Below are 16,187 nucleotides of genomic sequence, written 5' to 3' on the forward strand. Positions count from 1 at the left end.
AGAACACTGTAGTAGAGTTGGTAGACATTTTCCTGCCCACAAGGAGCTTACGGTCTAGCTCCTTGCTATCGGTACAATCCCCAGATGTGTGGCGAGACAAAATGGTTGAAACTAATAATAAGGCCAACATGGCTTTGGGGATGGGGGGTAGAGTTTGATAACAATTTTTTCAATTGTCATATCAAACTGAAGGTCTGCAAAGCTGCGATAGTGTCCAGCCTCCAGGATGGCTATGAAACCGGAACTGACCACAAGGACCACCTCCCTTCCTGAGTAACTTTATCAGCATCACATACGGTCTTAGACAGCATAAAAAGGCACGTCGGGTTTATCCCCAGTAAGATCCTAGTGGGGGAGAAAGCTCGCCCGCCATTAGGTTATCGGCTATTTGACGAAAATGAAGAAGGGACAGGGAGGAGATATTCGGCAACAAATAGAGACAATCCCCACTCAATCATAGTCTAGAAGGGGGGAGACAGACAACAAAACAAAACAAAACAGTCATCAATAGCCTTCCCTCTGCATCGTCTATGCCCTTGGATCTGTGGCCTCTGGGCATTTGATATTTTCCCTTCAACCCCACAGCACTTAGGCATGTCATCTCTTTAAATTACATGTAATAAAAACATATTTGAATTAATGTCTGTCTCCCCCTCTAGACTACATGCTCATTTTGGGCAGGGAACATGTCTACCAACTCTGTTGAACCGTACTCTTCCAGGCACTTGGAAGGGGTTGGGGAATCTCATAAGTAAGGAAATAAAACCAATCAATCATATTTATGGAGTGCTTACTGAGTGGTACTAAGCGCTTGAAGGACCATACTCGAACTGGGGACAGAACAGACGTTGCAAAGGTGAAGCCCAGCCTCAAACACGGCACTATGTTGTCTTCTGACTGTGGCGGTCTTCCAACAGTCACTTTTCTGCTTTCCTTACGCGGTTTCTCACTTAGCATACAAGAAGGTAACACCTTGCAATAGGTTGTGACCCAGAGGTACTGAGGAAATTGCAAGAAATTCCTCAAGCCGGGAAGGTTTGTCCGGTCGACGTTTTGCACGTCGTTACGGTGCTCTCATGTTAGGTGCCCATTTTACCTTCCTAAATCACCACGTAGTCCCAGGAATTTTCTCTCCACCAGGGAAATATATGGACCCAACTCCAAGCAGAAGCTTCCCTAAGTGATGACTGTGTCCTCAATCTTCTTCCCCATTACTATTCTCAAACTAGAACAGAAATCCCAAATCTCAGTCTTCACAGATGATCCCCATTTTCAACAGTGAGGTAATCAAAATAATGCCAGTAGCAGCTAGAGAATCCAAGCGCCGTGTTGAGGGCGAACTTGTCAGCGTGTCAAGATGCAACCGTCACTCCAAATTTAAAGGGATTTACACCCAATTTGAAAACCCCGGAGCTAGTTCTGCGACACAGCTGTTGAAATCTCTGGGAAGGAGAGGAAGAGGGGAGAAGCCGCTGTTCTGGCAGTAATAATAATGATGACGATGGTATTTGTTCGGCGCTTACTCTGTGCCAAGCACCGTTCTAAGTAGTCCATCCTGCTTCTCAACTTAGATGACAACAAGGAAATACCACAGGCCCGCAAAAGCGCCACCTTTAACACCATCAACAAGGTGGGAGACAAGAAAGCGCGTCAGAGGGCAGGGACTGTCTCTATCTGTTGCCGATTTGTACATTCCAAGCGCATAGTCCAGTGCTCCGCACATGGTGGGCTCTCAATGAATGCTATTGAATGAATGAGTGACTCTGTTGCCGCATTGTCCATTCCAAGCGCTTGGTGCAGTGCTCCACGCAGAGTAGACCGTGAGCCCGTCAATGGGCAGGGAGTGTCTCTATCTGTTACTGATTTGTCCATTCCAAGCGCTTAGTTCAGTGCTCTGCACATAGTAGGCGCTCAATAAATACTATTGAATGAATGAATGAATGAATTTGCCCATTCCAAGCGCCTAGTACAGTGCTCTGCACATAGTAAGCGCTCAATAAATACTATTGAATGAAAACGCGGACTGCAGACATTGCTCGCCAATGCAGAGATATTCTAGCAAAAAGGCACTTGACCTAGTCAGAGGGTCATATAATAATAACGTTGGTATTTGTTAAGCGCTTACTTTGTGCAGAGCACTGTTCTAAGCGCTGGGGGAGATACAGGGTCATCGGGTCGTCCCACGTGCGGCTCACAGTTAATCCCCATTTTACAGATGAGGTCACTGAGGCCCAGAGAAGTGAAGTGACTCGCCCACAGTCACACAGCTGACAAGCGGCAGAGCCGGGAGTCGAACTCATGACCTCTGACTCCGAAGCCCAGGCTCTTTCCACTGAGCCATGCTGCTTCCCCAACGGGTCATATGCGGCTTAGCCCATAGTAGGACAGTTGTGGATGTGATCTTTGCTGCACGTTAGATTTAGGAGAAATACAGACAACGTCTGTGTAGCCTGCAGAACCCCCTCACCATCACGGGAAAGCCTCCCTTCATTGATGACCCGTTTCTGACTGCTTCTCCTCACCGTTACCGAAACCTGGCTCTCCCCAGCTGATACTAACTCCCGTGGAGCCCTCTGCTCTCATCTCCCCCTGCTCCCCAAGACTCACTGGGCAAGGGGGAGGAGTTGGCCTCCTTCTTGCCCCTTCCCTCCCCCGTGCAGCTTTTGAACAATTTCCTCACCTCATCCATCTCATGGGTTCGAATCCCTGCTCTGCCACTTGTCAGCTGTGTGGCTGTTGGCAAGTCACTTAACTTCTCTGGGCCTCAGTTCCCTCATCTGTAAAATGGGGATGAAAGCTGTGAGCCTCATGTGGGACAACCTCATTACCCTGTATCTACCCCAGTGCTTAGAACAGCGCTCTGCACATAGTAAGCGCTTAAGAAATACCAACATCATCATCATCATCCTCTTTCCTCTCCTTTGAAACCCACATCATCCACCTCTACCGTCCGTTCCAGTTACTCGTTGCTGTTATTTACTGTCCCCCTGGTCCCACCTCCAACTTTTTGAATCATGTTGACCCTTTTCTCATTCTTCTAATAATAATAATTATGGTACTTGTTAAGTGCTTACTAGGTGCCAGGCACTGTACTAACCACTGGGGTGGATACACGCAAATCAGGTTGGACACAGTCCCTGGCCCATGTCTAAATCCCCATTTTACAGATGAGGTAGCCGAGGCCCAGAGAAGTGAAGCGACCTGCCCAAGGTCACACAGCAGACGAGTGGCAGAGCCGGGATTAGAACCCGTGACCTTCCGACTCCCAGGCCCATGCTCTACCCACTACGCCGTGCTTTTCTCTTTCTCGTCTCCTAGACCAATCCTTGAAGACTTCGACATCCACGTGAACATTCCCAGTGTCTTTCCATTGCTCGTTTCCTCTCACTCCTCAACTCCACTGACCTCCTGGTCCACTCTACCTCACCCTCTCACCAGAGAAGCAGCAGGACCTAGTGGAAACAGGCCTGAGAGTCAGAGGACCTGGCTTCTAATCCTGGTTCTACCGGTTGCGTACTGTGTGACCTTGGGCAAGTCACTTCAGTTCTCTCTACCTCAGCTTCTTCATCTGCAAAATGGGGATTCAATACCCGCCCTCCCTCCTCCTTGGATGGTGAACCCAATGTGGGACAGAGACTGGTCAGTGGTCATTACTCCCCCCTACTCCTCCTCACCCTTTCAATTGCCTTCGACACTATGGACCACCCCCCTTCTGCTTGAAACATCATCTAACCTGGATTTCATTGACTCCGTCATCTCCTGGTTCTCCTTCTATCTGACTACTCCTTCCCAGAGTCCTCCTCTGCCTGTTACCAGCTAACTGTGGGGGTGCCTCCTTAAGGCTCAGTTCTGGGTTCCCCTTCCATTCTCCACCTACACTCACTTCCTTGGAGAACTCATTTGTTCCCATGGCTTCAGCTACCCAAGTTCAACTACTTCAACTACTGCAGATGATTTCCAGATCTCTCTCTCCGGGATCTCTCTCTCCGGCTCTGACCTCTCTCCTTCTCTGCAGTCTCGTATTTTCTCCTGCCTTCGCGACATCTCTACTCGTATGTCTCGACAAGATCTCGAACTTATCACGTCTAAAACAGAAGTCCTCATCTTCCCACCCAATCCCTGCCCTGTCTCTCCTATCTCTCCCTCATACCTAACCGCTCTGATCTCCTACTACAACCCAACCCACACACTCCACTCCCTCTAACACCATCCTACTCTCTGAATCTCAATCTCATCTACCTCACCGCGGGCCCCTTGCTCATACCTGCCCTAGGGTCTGCAACTCCCTCCTCCCCTTCATAACGACAGCCCGTCACTCTCCCCACCTTCAAAACCCTCCTAAAAATCACATCTCCTCCAAGAGGCCTTCCTCAAATAAGTCCTTTATTTCCCTCATCCTCCCTCCCCTCTGTGTCGACGACCAATTTAGCTGTGTGGCCCTTAAGTACTTTGATTCTCACTCCAGCCCCATAATAGTAATGTAAACTTTCTTATATTCTGCTACTTACCCTACCTTCAATCTACTTTACTGTCTTTCCCTTTTTTAGACTCTAAGATACTCGTGGGTAGGTATCACATCTACCAGTTATTTTGTATTTTAGTTTCCCAAGTGCTTGCTACAGTGTTCTCCCACAGTAAATGCTCAGTGATATAATTGATTGACAACCTCAAAACCTCTACATGACATTTTTAAACTTACAAAATCACTTGATACCACAATCTGATGTCGTCTCTGGCATTTAATAAACAGGTTTGACTGTCCTCACGAGATTGTAAGGTCTTGGGGGGTAGGGTTTGTGTCTACCAATTCTATTCTAATATACTCTTCCAAGCGTTCAGTACAGAGCTCTGCACATAGTAAGTACCCAATGAATGCAACTGATTGCCCTGAAAAGACTTATCAAAATCCTAAAAGTATTCCTAATTATCCGCCTGAATAAATCAAATTGAAGGGCCCTTCTCTGATATTTCCACCTTCATCAATGGAATAAGCAATGTTCTCATAATTTCGGTCTTTCTCAATGATTTCTACTTGAGGATCCTATAAAGGACCTCGAAGCTGCTTTTCAAAATAATTCTAGACCTCTAGGAAACTTTTCCAGCTCCATCAGCTAAAGGCCTCATCCCTCAAATGCCCCTGAATCAGTCAAAGAGGACAAAGAGGAGTTGTTAAATGTTGATCATTGTGCTCTAGAAGCACTCACAGGCAGACGAATTTGACCTACTTTTCAAAATGGGTAAAGTGCTCTATAAAGAGACTTAGCTTGTAGAAGACTGTGTTCACGTAATAGTCTACACCCAGCAAGCCCTATAGCCTTCCAAGGATCTTTAGCAGTGATGAAGTGTGGTTGAATGATATCAGATGGAATTGAAAACTATCAGTGATGGAGTTTTGTTTGTTTTTTACGGTACCCGTTAAGCGTTTACAGTCAGGTTGGACACAGTCTCAGTCTCTGTCCCACAGAGGGCTTTAATCCTCATTTTACAGGTGTGGGAACTGGTCCAGAAGTTGAGTGACTTGCCCATGGTCACACAACGGACAAGTGGCAGGGTCAGGATTGGAACCCAAGTCCTCTGGCTCCTTGGTCTGTGCCCTTTCCATTAGACCATGCTGCTGGGAGACAAATGCTATCACGGATGGAGTTGAATGCTATTAGTGACGGAGTTGGCAGTTGAATGTTTATAAGTGATGGAGTTGAACGCTATCAGTGATGGAGTGAGCAGTTAAATGTTACCAAGTGACGGAGGTGAATGTTATCAGTGCTGGAGTTGGGAGTTGAAGGTTACAAGTGATGGAGTTGAACGTTTTAAGTGATGGAACTGAACACTATCAGTGATGAAGCTGCGAGTTGAATATTAGAGCTGATGGAGTTGAATGCTATCACTGAATTCTTATTCCTACGGAGTACGCTATCGGGGAATGCAACGACAGATGAAAAAAAATGTTCTTCGGGACTCTGTCAGAGCACGGTGCCAACGTAGTGCCGAGATCTCCCCGCTGAGAGGCCACAAACCAGTGCGGACCATCGAATGACGCCCAGAACAGAGACCTCCCTGAGGACACTGAGATTTCTCCGAGATCACTGAGGCCACAAGGAAGCAGCATGGCGTGGTGGATAGAGTCAGAAGATCGAGGGTTCTAATCCTGGCTCCGCTCCTTGTCTGCTGTGTGGCCTTGGACAAGCCATTTCACTTCTCTGGACCTCAGTTGTAAAGTGGGGATTAAGACTGGGAGCCCTATTCGGCACAGGGATCAAGTCCAACCCGATTTGGTTGTTTCCACCCCAGTGCTTAGTACAGTACCCGGCACACAGTAAGCACTTAACAAGTACTATAATTATTATTATTATCTCTCCATCGAGAGGCCTCGATCTCCCAGGACAGAGACCTGCCCGAGGACACTGAGATCTCTACGCCTAGCTGCCTCAGCCAGACCAGGTATTTGGACGTCGGAACCACCGCCTACTATCCTCCCAACGGCAACTTCATCTTCCTCCTCTCTCTGCAGTCAGGCCTCAATCCCCAGTGGAGAACACAGATCAGGCATGGCGGTGTGACACCCAGGTGACGAACCTGACCCGGGATTTTTACACATCAGCTGCCTTGCTTCACATCAACCCAGCCGCTGGTTTACTCCTGAACTGGTTTCCTCCTAAACAATCACCTCTCCATTCTCAAGAAGCCAAGGACCCGCATACAACTCAACAATTTACTCAGGAAACCACCGGATTAAGTAGTTATTGCTGCTGATAATCTCACATAGGACCCTTAAACTTCTATGCCACCCCTTGCACCACTCCAACCCCGCCCCCACCCCTTCCCCCCGGCCAGCCTCGGCAGAGTGCAGCCTGTGGAAACTCTGCTCCGTCATGGGAATACTTCCCTTCATCCTTGCCCTATTCTCGATCCAGTCACTGCTCCTCCTCGCCATCAGGGAAACCTGACTCTCCCCAGATGACACAGTCTCCCATGTTGCTCTCACTAGATGGGGTCTCATCTTCACTCGGACTCACTAGGAAAGGGGGAGGAGTTGGCATCTTTCTTGATCCACCGTGTCTTTCACCCCATTCCATCTCCCCCATCCCTCTCTTTCCCTTCCTTTGAAGCCCATATCATCCACCTCTACCATCCACTCCAGATACTAGTCAAGGTGATCTACTGTTCCCCAGGCCCCACCTCCAACTTATGTAACTATATTGATCCCTTTCTCACATTCCTTCTCTCTTTCTCCATCCCTACTTTGATCCTTGGGGACCTCAGTAATAATAATGTTGGTATTTGCTAAGCGCTTACTACGTGCAGAGCACTGTTCTAAGCGCTGGGGTAGATACAGGGGAATATCCACATAGACGATCCTTTTGACTCTTCTGCTGCCCATCTATCACTTCTCAACTCCACTGACCTCCTGCTCCATTCCAGCTTACCCACTCACCATCTAGGACACAAACTCAATCTCATCATCTCCCGTCACTGTACAAATTCTCCCCTCACCAACTCCGATATCCCTCTCTCTGACCACAACCTTCTCACCTGCCTTCTCTCCCTCACATCTTCTCCACCACGAATCTGTCCTGTTCCCCAACACAGAACTCCAATTTTTTGACCTCATCGGATTTTCCCCTCTCCAATGGCTTTTCTTTCCCCTTTGCTTTCCAACACGCTCCTGCTTCCCCTGTACTAAAAAATCCCTCCTTTGACCCCACCGCTTCAGTTATTGCCCCATCTCTCTCCTACCATTCTTCTCCACCTGCCTGTCTACTACACCTACTGCCTCCAGTTCCTCACCTCCAATTCTCTCCTTGGCCCCCTCCAATCTGGCTTCCATCCCCTTCACTCCACAGAAACCGCCCTCTAAAAAGTCACCAATGATCTCCTTCTTGCCAAATCCAACGGCCTCTACTCCATCCTAATCCTCCTCGACCTCTCAGCTGCCTTCGACACTGTCGACCACCCTCTTCTTCTGGAAACATTGTCCAACCTTGGCTTGTTTGACACGGTCTTCTGGTTCTCCTCCTATCTCTCTGGACACTCATTCTCATTCTCTTTTATGGGCTCTTCCTCTGCTTCCAACCTCTTAAGTGTGGGGATCCCTCAAGGTTCAATTCTGGGTCCCCTTCTATTCTCCATTTTCACCCATTCCCTTGGAGAAGCCATCTGCTCCCATGTTGCTGCCCCCAGAGAAGCAGTATGGCTCAGTGAAAAGAGCCCGGGCTTGGGAGTCAGAGGTCATGGGTTCGAAACCTGGCTCTGCCACTTGTCAGCCGTATGACTGTGGGCTAGTCACTTAACTTCTCTATGCCTCAGTTACCTCATCTGTAAAATGGGGATTAAGACTGTGAGCCTCACGAGAGGCAACCTGATTACCCTGTATCTACCCCAGTGCTTACAACAGTGCTCTGCACATAGTAAGCGCTCAACAAATACCAACATTAAATTAAATGCTTAACAAACACCATTATTATTATTATTATCTTGTATCTATCCCACTGCTTAGCACACTGCTTGGCACGTAGTAAGCACTTAACAAATACCATTATTATAATTATTATTGTTGGATCAGCACTTATGTTTTCCCCCACCAATCAATACTTATTGAGTACTGTACTGTGTGCAGAGACATTGTGCAAAGCACTTGTACTGTACAATACAATAGTTGATAGACATGACCCCTGCCTGTAAGGAGCTTACTGAAAGTCATTCTCAAAGTTCAACCTCAAGTGTGCTAATCTGAAATAGTTTTGTGCCCTAAGGCCCATTATGAAGGGAGGTGAGAAGACAGAGGAAGTGAAGTACATTTTTAAGAATGTGAGGCAGGAGCTAGAAGCAAACCTAAGAAATCCAGATCTGACAGAACTACGACACTGTTTGAGGAAGCTGTGGGGAAAATACAATCCATCATATTTAAGGACAAAATTTAAATAGTCCCACTTGAGACTTGTGATGGATGGGTAGGATGGTTAGAAACTTCAAAGAAAGTTGGGAAGTCAAGGTAGGGGATAAGCTTATTCACATACTATGTGTTTTTTAGGTTATACTTTAGATAAACTTACTTGCAATAGCAAGTGGAAGTTTCCTAAACCATTGGCTTATAAAATCCAAGACAGTAACATTTAATAGCATTAAAGATGAGGATGTGGAAGAGGTAGGCATGGGAAGAAAATGTCATTCGTTGATCTTTATACATATCAACCCTGGGAAAAATTTGCTTCATTGGCTCTGATTCTTTCTACAATTTCAAGGGGTCCATTTTCAAACACCTTAAAAAGGTTGGAACTCTGCCCAGCAAATGGTAAGCAACACCTAAACATGACATGAAATGAAATTAATTAAATCGTTTAATTAATGGCACACTTCTGCCCAAGTCAGTATTTCAAGAAACATTCAAGTATAGTACAAGGAGGCTTGTGCTTTCTGGTGAGGGCAGCCAAAAGCAAATTCCAATTAAATGCTGGCAATTAAAAGTTTCCCCTCTATATGATGTTCACCTTTGCTTGATATCTTGAATGGTTCTATTATGAACTATATCATAAAGCTACCACTGTGCCTCAGTGGTAAATGAAAGGACAGAAAAGCCGAAATCCAGTGTGGGAATGTGTAATGGGTGCTGTGGAGGGCTTTGGGAAAGTTCTGAAATACTTGATTGCGCTGAAATTTCAAGTCTGCGATACCATAATCCCGTTAGTCTGTAAACTCGCTGCGGGCAGGGAATGTGTCTGTTATTACATGCACTCTCTCAAGTACTTAGTACAGTACTCTGCACCCGTAAACGCTCAATAAATACGACTGAATGACTGAACCATAATTTGTAAGATTTTGAAGGCAGGCTATCTTTCCACAGATCAGTCAAATATCTCACCGCTTGGGTTTTTTTGAAAAGTAGAATCAAAATCCACCTTACCCAGTGCCACCCTAAAAGGAAAAACTTCTCAGTTCCTCAGGGGATCATTTCAGAAGTGTTGTCTCCTCATTTTTCTTCCAAATAGCAGTGAAATTCATGTTGCTGGTCCTAAATTCTAGACTGCAGCTATTTTCACCTCACTAACTGCCAAGAAAAGCCACCTGTGACTTCCAAGCCTGAGCTGAACCATGCTGAAGTGGAAAGAGCAAAAGCCTGGGAGTCAGAGGACCTAGGTTTTAATCCCGGCTCTGCTCGTGTCTGTTGTGTGACCTTGGGCAAGTCACTAAAATTCTCTGTGTCTCCGTTAGCTAGTCCATAAAATGGGGATTAAATCTTATTCCCTCCTACTTAGACTGTGAACCCCATGTGGGAACTGATGGGAAGCAGTGTAGCCTAGTGGAAAGAGCCCAGTCCTGGAAGTCAGAAGATGGCGGTTCTAATCCCGGCTTCACCACTTGTCTGCCGGTGATCTTGAAGAAGTCATTTAACGTCTCTGTGCCTCAGCTTCCTTTATGTAAAATGGGCACTAAATAACTCTTCTCCCTTCCCCTTAGACCATGAACCCCATGTGGGACAAGGACTATGTTCAATCTGATACCTTGTACTTAGCCCACAGTAGATGCCGAACAAATGCCACAGTCATTATTACTATTATTACTATTAATAATGAGCCACCCAATCCATAACTAGGTAATCTTACTCATTTTTGATCAACAGGGACTCATGCTTTGGTGCAGCAACTTGATATATTTAAAAGACCTTGGATTTTTAAGTTGGAAGTCTCTCCTTACCCTTGACAGAAATGCCTACCCCACTTTTAACCTATTTCTTTTTAACCATTTAAATCTATAAAAGTTAAAAATCCATTTACATGAATCGCGTATTCTGCACTGCTAATGAAACCTTACTGACATTCACCCAATTCTGTATGAATTTACTTGGGGAAAGAAAAACAGAGAAGCACTGAAACAGTAGCTTGGTCTTGATGGAAGAATGTTCCAGGATAAATGGAAAAGTGACTGGAACCACAGAGTAAATCCCAGAGTTAGGGGGTATTTTTATGATGTCAGTAATTTTTCTCATCGTGTACTTAGACAAAAGGGTCAAGAAAAAAAACAACTTTATCCATATGGCACTAGAATTAAACATTTGGTGGAAATTTACTCATCCTCACAAGACGCCCAGTTCCGCTATAACACGTTTTCCTGACATGATTTGGGTATAACATGTTGGAAGAATTAGGGAATATTCTACCCACACTGTGATCCACAGCACGGAGACTCATTGGGGCAAGTAGATTTGGAATATGAAAAACAAAACCATAAACTTTTCTATCTGCCTATGGGTTCAGCAGGGATGAGATGCTGTTTCATTTGCCAGCTTCTGCCTTACCTTCCAGGCTGTACTCGGTGTTTCTGTCTTTTTGTCATATTACAGTATTTAATACAGTACAGTAGAGGTACTTGGCAAAGGAGTGAAGCAACTCACCATCAACCTTTATCGAAGATTCCCTCTGCACAAGGCACTACCTCTAATATTTAGATGTTTCCTGTAATTATTCAAGCCATACGATTCACGATTAAGAGTTTTCAGTTTGACTCATCCCGTTTAGCGATTCTACCGTCTTTTTAAAGTATGCTCAGCACTCAGTAATAATGATTTTTCCTTTCCCTTTAGTAACTTTAAATGGAATAAGATGCACCTTCTTTCCAAAGCAGAAAAAAGATCACGTTTTATTTTCTATAAATGGAGGATTTTCTTCTATGGTTACTCAACATAGACTTGGACGGTTTAATCCCAACTCAATATATTCATTCTCTTTCTCTCTGTCACACATGTACACATACAAAACACAATCCAAAAACTATTACAACTTTTAAAACTACAAGCAGGACAGAGGTAATTCTTAATTTCTCTCTGTCACACATGTACACATACAAAACACAATCCAAAAACTATTACAACTTTTAAAACTACAAGCAGGACAGAGGTAATTCTTAATGTGGCACTGAGGGCAAGTCCTAAATGAAAGAGAAAGTGACCCCGGAGGAGTGCTGAGGTAAAGAGGGTGGAGAGAAAGAGGAAGAGAGAGAAAAGTTTTTTCAAAATGGGTCAGCCAATGCAAGAATCCAGAAGAATGGAGGAATGAGGAGGTTAAACTCATTTTAGCCATGTCAATCTTTTGAAGGAGCTCTACTCTAGGATGAGAAAGCAGCTTTAAGGAGTGTTCGGCAGCACTTAATAAGGATGGCTAGGAACGTACCTCATCGCCACGTTGCTGCCATCAATAACTATCGGCCTCAGGTTATCGCCATCATCTGTCGCAACCTCCTGAAGCGGAGATTCAGACCTCTGGTATTCGAGAGAGGACGCTTCCCGCATTACGCTACCGTTAGCAGAATTAGCAGTCTGATCGGCTTCACTTTTATTTCCAAGTTTGACAAGTTCTCCCAAGATATCATTGATTAAAGCGTCGGTACCAAGTTTATTGAGCACAAGCTGAACTTGTTCTTCAGAGTAGCCTAATTTCAGTGCAAACTCCAGTTTGGTTTGGTATTCTTTCACTACATCAGGGGGCTTCGTCACTCCCTTAAGGATTGTGGGGACTTCCTCTGCCTTAAGATCTTGCAAGATTTCACCGCGTTTGAGTCTGTGAGGTTCTAGGCAGGGAGACCTACATAGCTGTCTGTGGACTTTCGTTAACAAGCAAGAATCGACTGCCAAGCTACTCGACCTCTCTGGTTCGTTGTCCGAATTTGTGCTTTCTTCTGAGTCACAACTGGAGCTTCCAGGCTCTTCGGGCATCTCCTTTGCAGCGTCCTCCTTCCTAGAGTTAATTCTATCCATTGTTGGTTTCTCCACCATTGGCCAAGGTACAATGGCACGTATCTGTGTCACGGGGCTTTCCACATGAAGGTGGCCTAGGTCATGCCCCAGGTGATCTTCCAAGCCCATGAAGCTGCATGTACTTGACTCCACTTTGCTGTTTTTTACGTATTCCTGAATATAAAGTGTCCTGTAGTCCTAGAGAAAAGAACAAAGAATAGTTCAGCTGGTCAGCTTGAATTCTGAAATTCATTTCAAGCCTTTGTGGTCCAAAGGCCTTTCTACCTGCAATCTTTGGTTTATATTAGAACAGCTGTTATAACTTATAGTGCTTGAAAAATGCAGTTATAATTCTGCTTTTGAATAAATCCATTTAAGTGTGTGTGTTGTGCGGTGGGGGGGGGGATCTCATTTTCTTCAGCAGATTTCAAAAAAAGGTTTAGGTTTTTCAACTACAAGGTAAAATGTACTTAAATACTATTCTAAATTAAAAGGTTCCAGTAGATTAAAAAAAAAATCTTACCGAGGAAGGGAAGGTAAAAGAAAACATAGTAAAATGTCAACTATAACTTTCCAAATCAAAGTGATCACTTCCATAGTTTGAATATTTGCACTGCTCTGAACACTCAGAGAATTCATTCATTCAATAGTATTTATTGAGCGCTTACTATGTGCAGAGCACTGTACTAAGCGCTTGGAATGTACAATTCGGCAACAGATAGAGACAATCCCTGCCCATTGACGGGCTTACGGTCTAATCGATATCAGATCGACGTTACTTTGACAGTTTTCTAAATAATCAATGCAACTGCAATATAACTGGATGGTTATAATTAAATTAAAATAACTGGCCTTATTCTTAGACTGTGAGCCCCACGTAGGATGGGGACAGTGTCCGACTTGATTAATTTGTATCTACCTCTGTGCTCAGAAGAGTGCTTGACATGTAGTAAAAACTCAAGTACTACAATGAATTATTATTCACTTAGATTTTCCACAGTTTAATGCACAAATTATTAATCATAATCTGGAAGAAAACCAATCAATTGGATTTTGAGAAGAAATCAGAGAGCAAAAGACAGTCTCTGACCTTATGGAGATTTCATTTCTCTACAGTAAATGGAAAGTAGAATACAGAAACCTGCTTTCTAAAACCCCATGACAAAACACACATATAGAATATCGGCATTATCAAAGCCTTGCATATTAGCTCCATCCTTGGCGGCCCCTTGGAATAAGTGTTGTTATTCTTGCCTCGCATTGAATAAAACCCCTTGTCATTATCCTCACGCTAGCTCACAATTGACCTTTTTCTCTTATTTTGCTCCCAAGAGCACATTATTAAACATTTTTAAATGTTCTCTTTGCTTATAGCCTCTTGGAAAGCATCTGAATTTCTCTGCCAAGAATCTGTCATGGAGGGAAATAATTTTCTCCTGCATGTAATGGTTTGCGAGATTTGTCATCTAACTATCCAAGATGCTGGTACAGGCATCAAAGCAAAGAATACTTTACACAGGACTGAAAATGGCAAAATGCCAACCACTCTTCAAGTGGGTTTGGGGTAAAATGTCAGCAAAGAACCTACATAAATTGCAGCACTTTGCAAAACATATCTGAGCTTGTCATGGGTAACTATTTACACAGTGGAAAAGCACTTGAATTCAAGAGCTTCTACATCTTTTAGGCCCCAAAGTATACATTATGCAAACGGTTAGACGAAGCTACTGAACTATTTTCTGAGAAGCTAGTCATTGTTTGCTGGAAACTCTTAGCTGTCGGAAGAAGTGTTTCAGTACAAATACTGTAAATCATGCTGACTCAAATACAAGTCAAGGTAAAATGCCATCTTTAACGTAATCAAAATGGTTTTTAAATGCATTAGATGTCAACTCCCCCACCTTTCTGCATTTCCAAGCCAACCGATGGCATTATCATTGGTACGCCCTGAACGCTTAGCTTTCTGTAATTCGTACAGATAATGAAACTTTCCACGTATCTTTCTTCGGTGCTGAAAAACAGCGTTCTCTTTGGTGCCTTCTAAACTCATCTGCACATTTAACCTCCGGAGTTCTTTACGGTAATATCCATCTCTGTGAGTTCAGCAATTCCTTTAAAGGTAAAGCCCACCCCCACCAAAAAAAAAAAAAATAGAAAGCAAATACTCCCTCTGATTTATTAACTACTGTAATATACTGACACCACAGTGCAAGAAACAAATCACAACAGCATTCTAATCAAAGGATACAGTTAAAAAAGAAAACCCTCACTGTGGCCTCCACATAGAGCTCCCACCAAAACTATCTTAAACAAGGAAAACCCATTGGAAGCTGGGCTGCCTAGCAACCAACCTCTTGTTGCTAGGATGCACTCTTTTAACATGCCACCATGAATGCTAGCACAGTGAAAGAATAATTTGGTACGAACAAAGGCCCGTGAAAGAGACTGGGATTTAAGTGCGTCTGGTTTACCCTCTGATAACAATGCAGCTGCCAAACCAATCTGGAAGCTCCGACATCATTGTTCCATAAACCCCACAATCTGCTCTCACTGGAGGAAGTATATTTAATCGGCAACATTTTAAATTTCGACCAAAAAGTTTGACTTGACTCAAGCGCGGCTGCCACCGAAATCGCTAAGATAATGAGTACCTGTCCAAATACACGTTAGCGTGGCGTAACATTTTTTCACTAACTCGAGGAGTGTCTTTTGTGTCAGTTGAAATGTGAATGTCGTAAAATATGGAACTGATGGAGGAAATCTCCATTTATTAATTTAGCCTAAAATTGAGAATTTTAAAGAAGGATTTCCCTAAATTTAAAAAGATGCATAATACACTTGATTTTCTCTCTACAAAATGCCCCCAAATAAAATTAGCTCCTACAGGGTAGAGGAATATCTCTAACTGTATCTCTGCAGAAGCTTTATTTTGGGGCAACGAATGAGTGCACACCATTCTCCTTGTAACACGGGGGTTTGTTTTCAGAGAACTCCGTTAACGAACCCCCATTATAGCACACCCAGTTGTTAGGACATGTGCTTTCACTACATGATAGGATATCGCTCAATACCCAATGGCAGATGGCATTGGCAGAATGCAGGATGGCAGAATTAAAGAATGCCTTTCCCACAACACGACTCTCTCCTTGTGTAACACGGTCCACAAAGTGGATTCGGCGAAGGAAGGAAGGAAGGAACGGCTCTGTACCTGTTGTGACTGGAGAAGCGGCCTAGCGGATAGAGCACGGACCTGGGAATCAGAAGGACGTGTTTTAATTCCAGCCCCGCCACTTGTCTGCTGTGTGATCTTGGGGAAGTCACTTAACTTCTCGGTGCCTCAGTTACCTCATCTGTAAAATGGGGATTAAGACTATGAGCCCCAAGCGGGTCACAGAATGTGTCCAACCTGATTACCTCGAATCTTCCCCAGCACTTAGTACAGTTCCTGGTGCACAGTAAGTAT

General features: G+C 44.4%; 1 protein-coding gene across 1 annotated transcript in view; it reads right to left on the reverse strand.

Annotated features, from left to right (window-relative positions):
- ZC3H12C (zinc finger CCCH-type containing 12C) overlaps positions 1 to 16,187 on the reverse strand; it is a 76,385-nt gene that overhangs the window by 21,456 nt on the left and 38,742 nt on the right. The window contains exon 3 of the mRNA XM_039915016.1: positions 12,162 to 12,922. Coding sequence (XP_039770950.1) covers positions 12,162 to 12,922 — 761 coding nt within the window. The remainder of the gene's footprint in view (positions 1 to 12,161; positions 12,923 to 16,187) is intronic.

Source organism: Ornithorhynchus anatinus, chromosome 20 (genome assembly GCF_004115215.2).
Source record: "Ornithorhynchus anatinus isolate Pmale09 chromosome 20, mOrnAna1.pri.v4, whole genome shotgun sequence".
NCBI lineage: Eukaryota > Metazoa > Chordata > Mammalia > Monotremata > Ornithorhynchidae > Ornithorhynchus > Ornithorhynchus anatinus.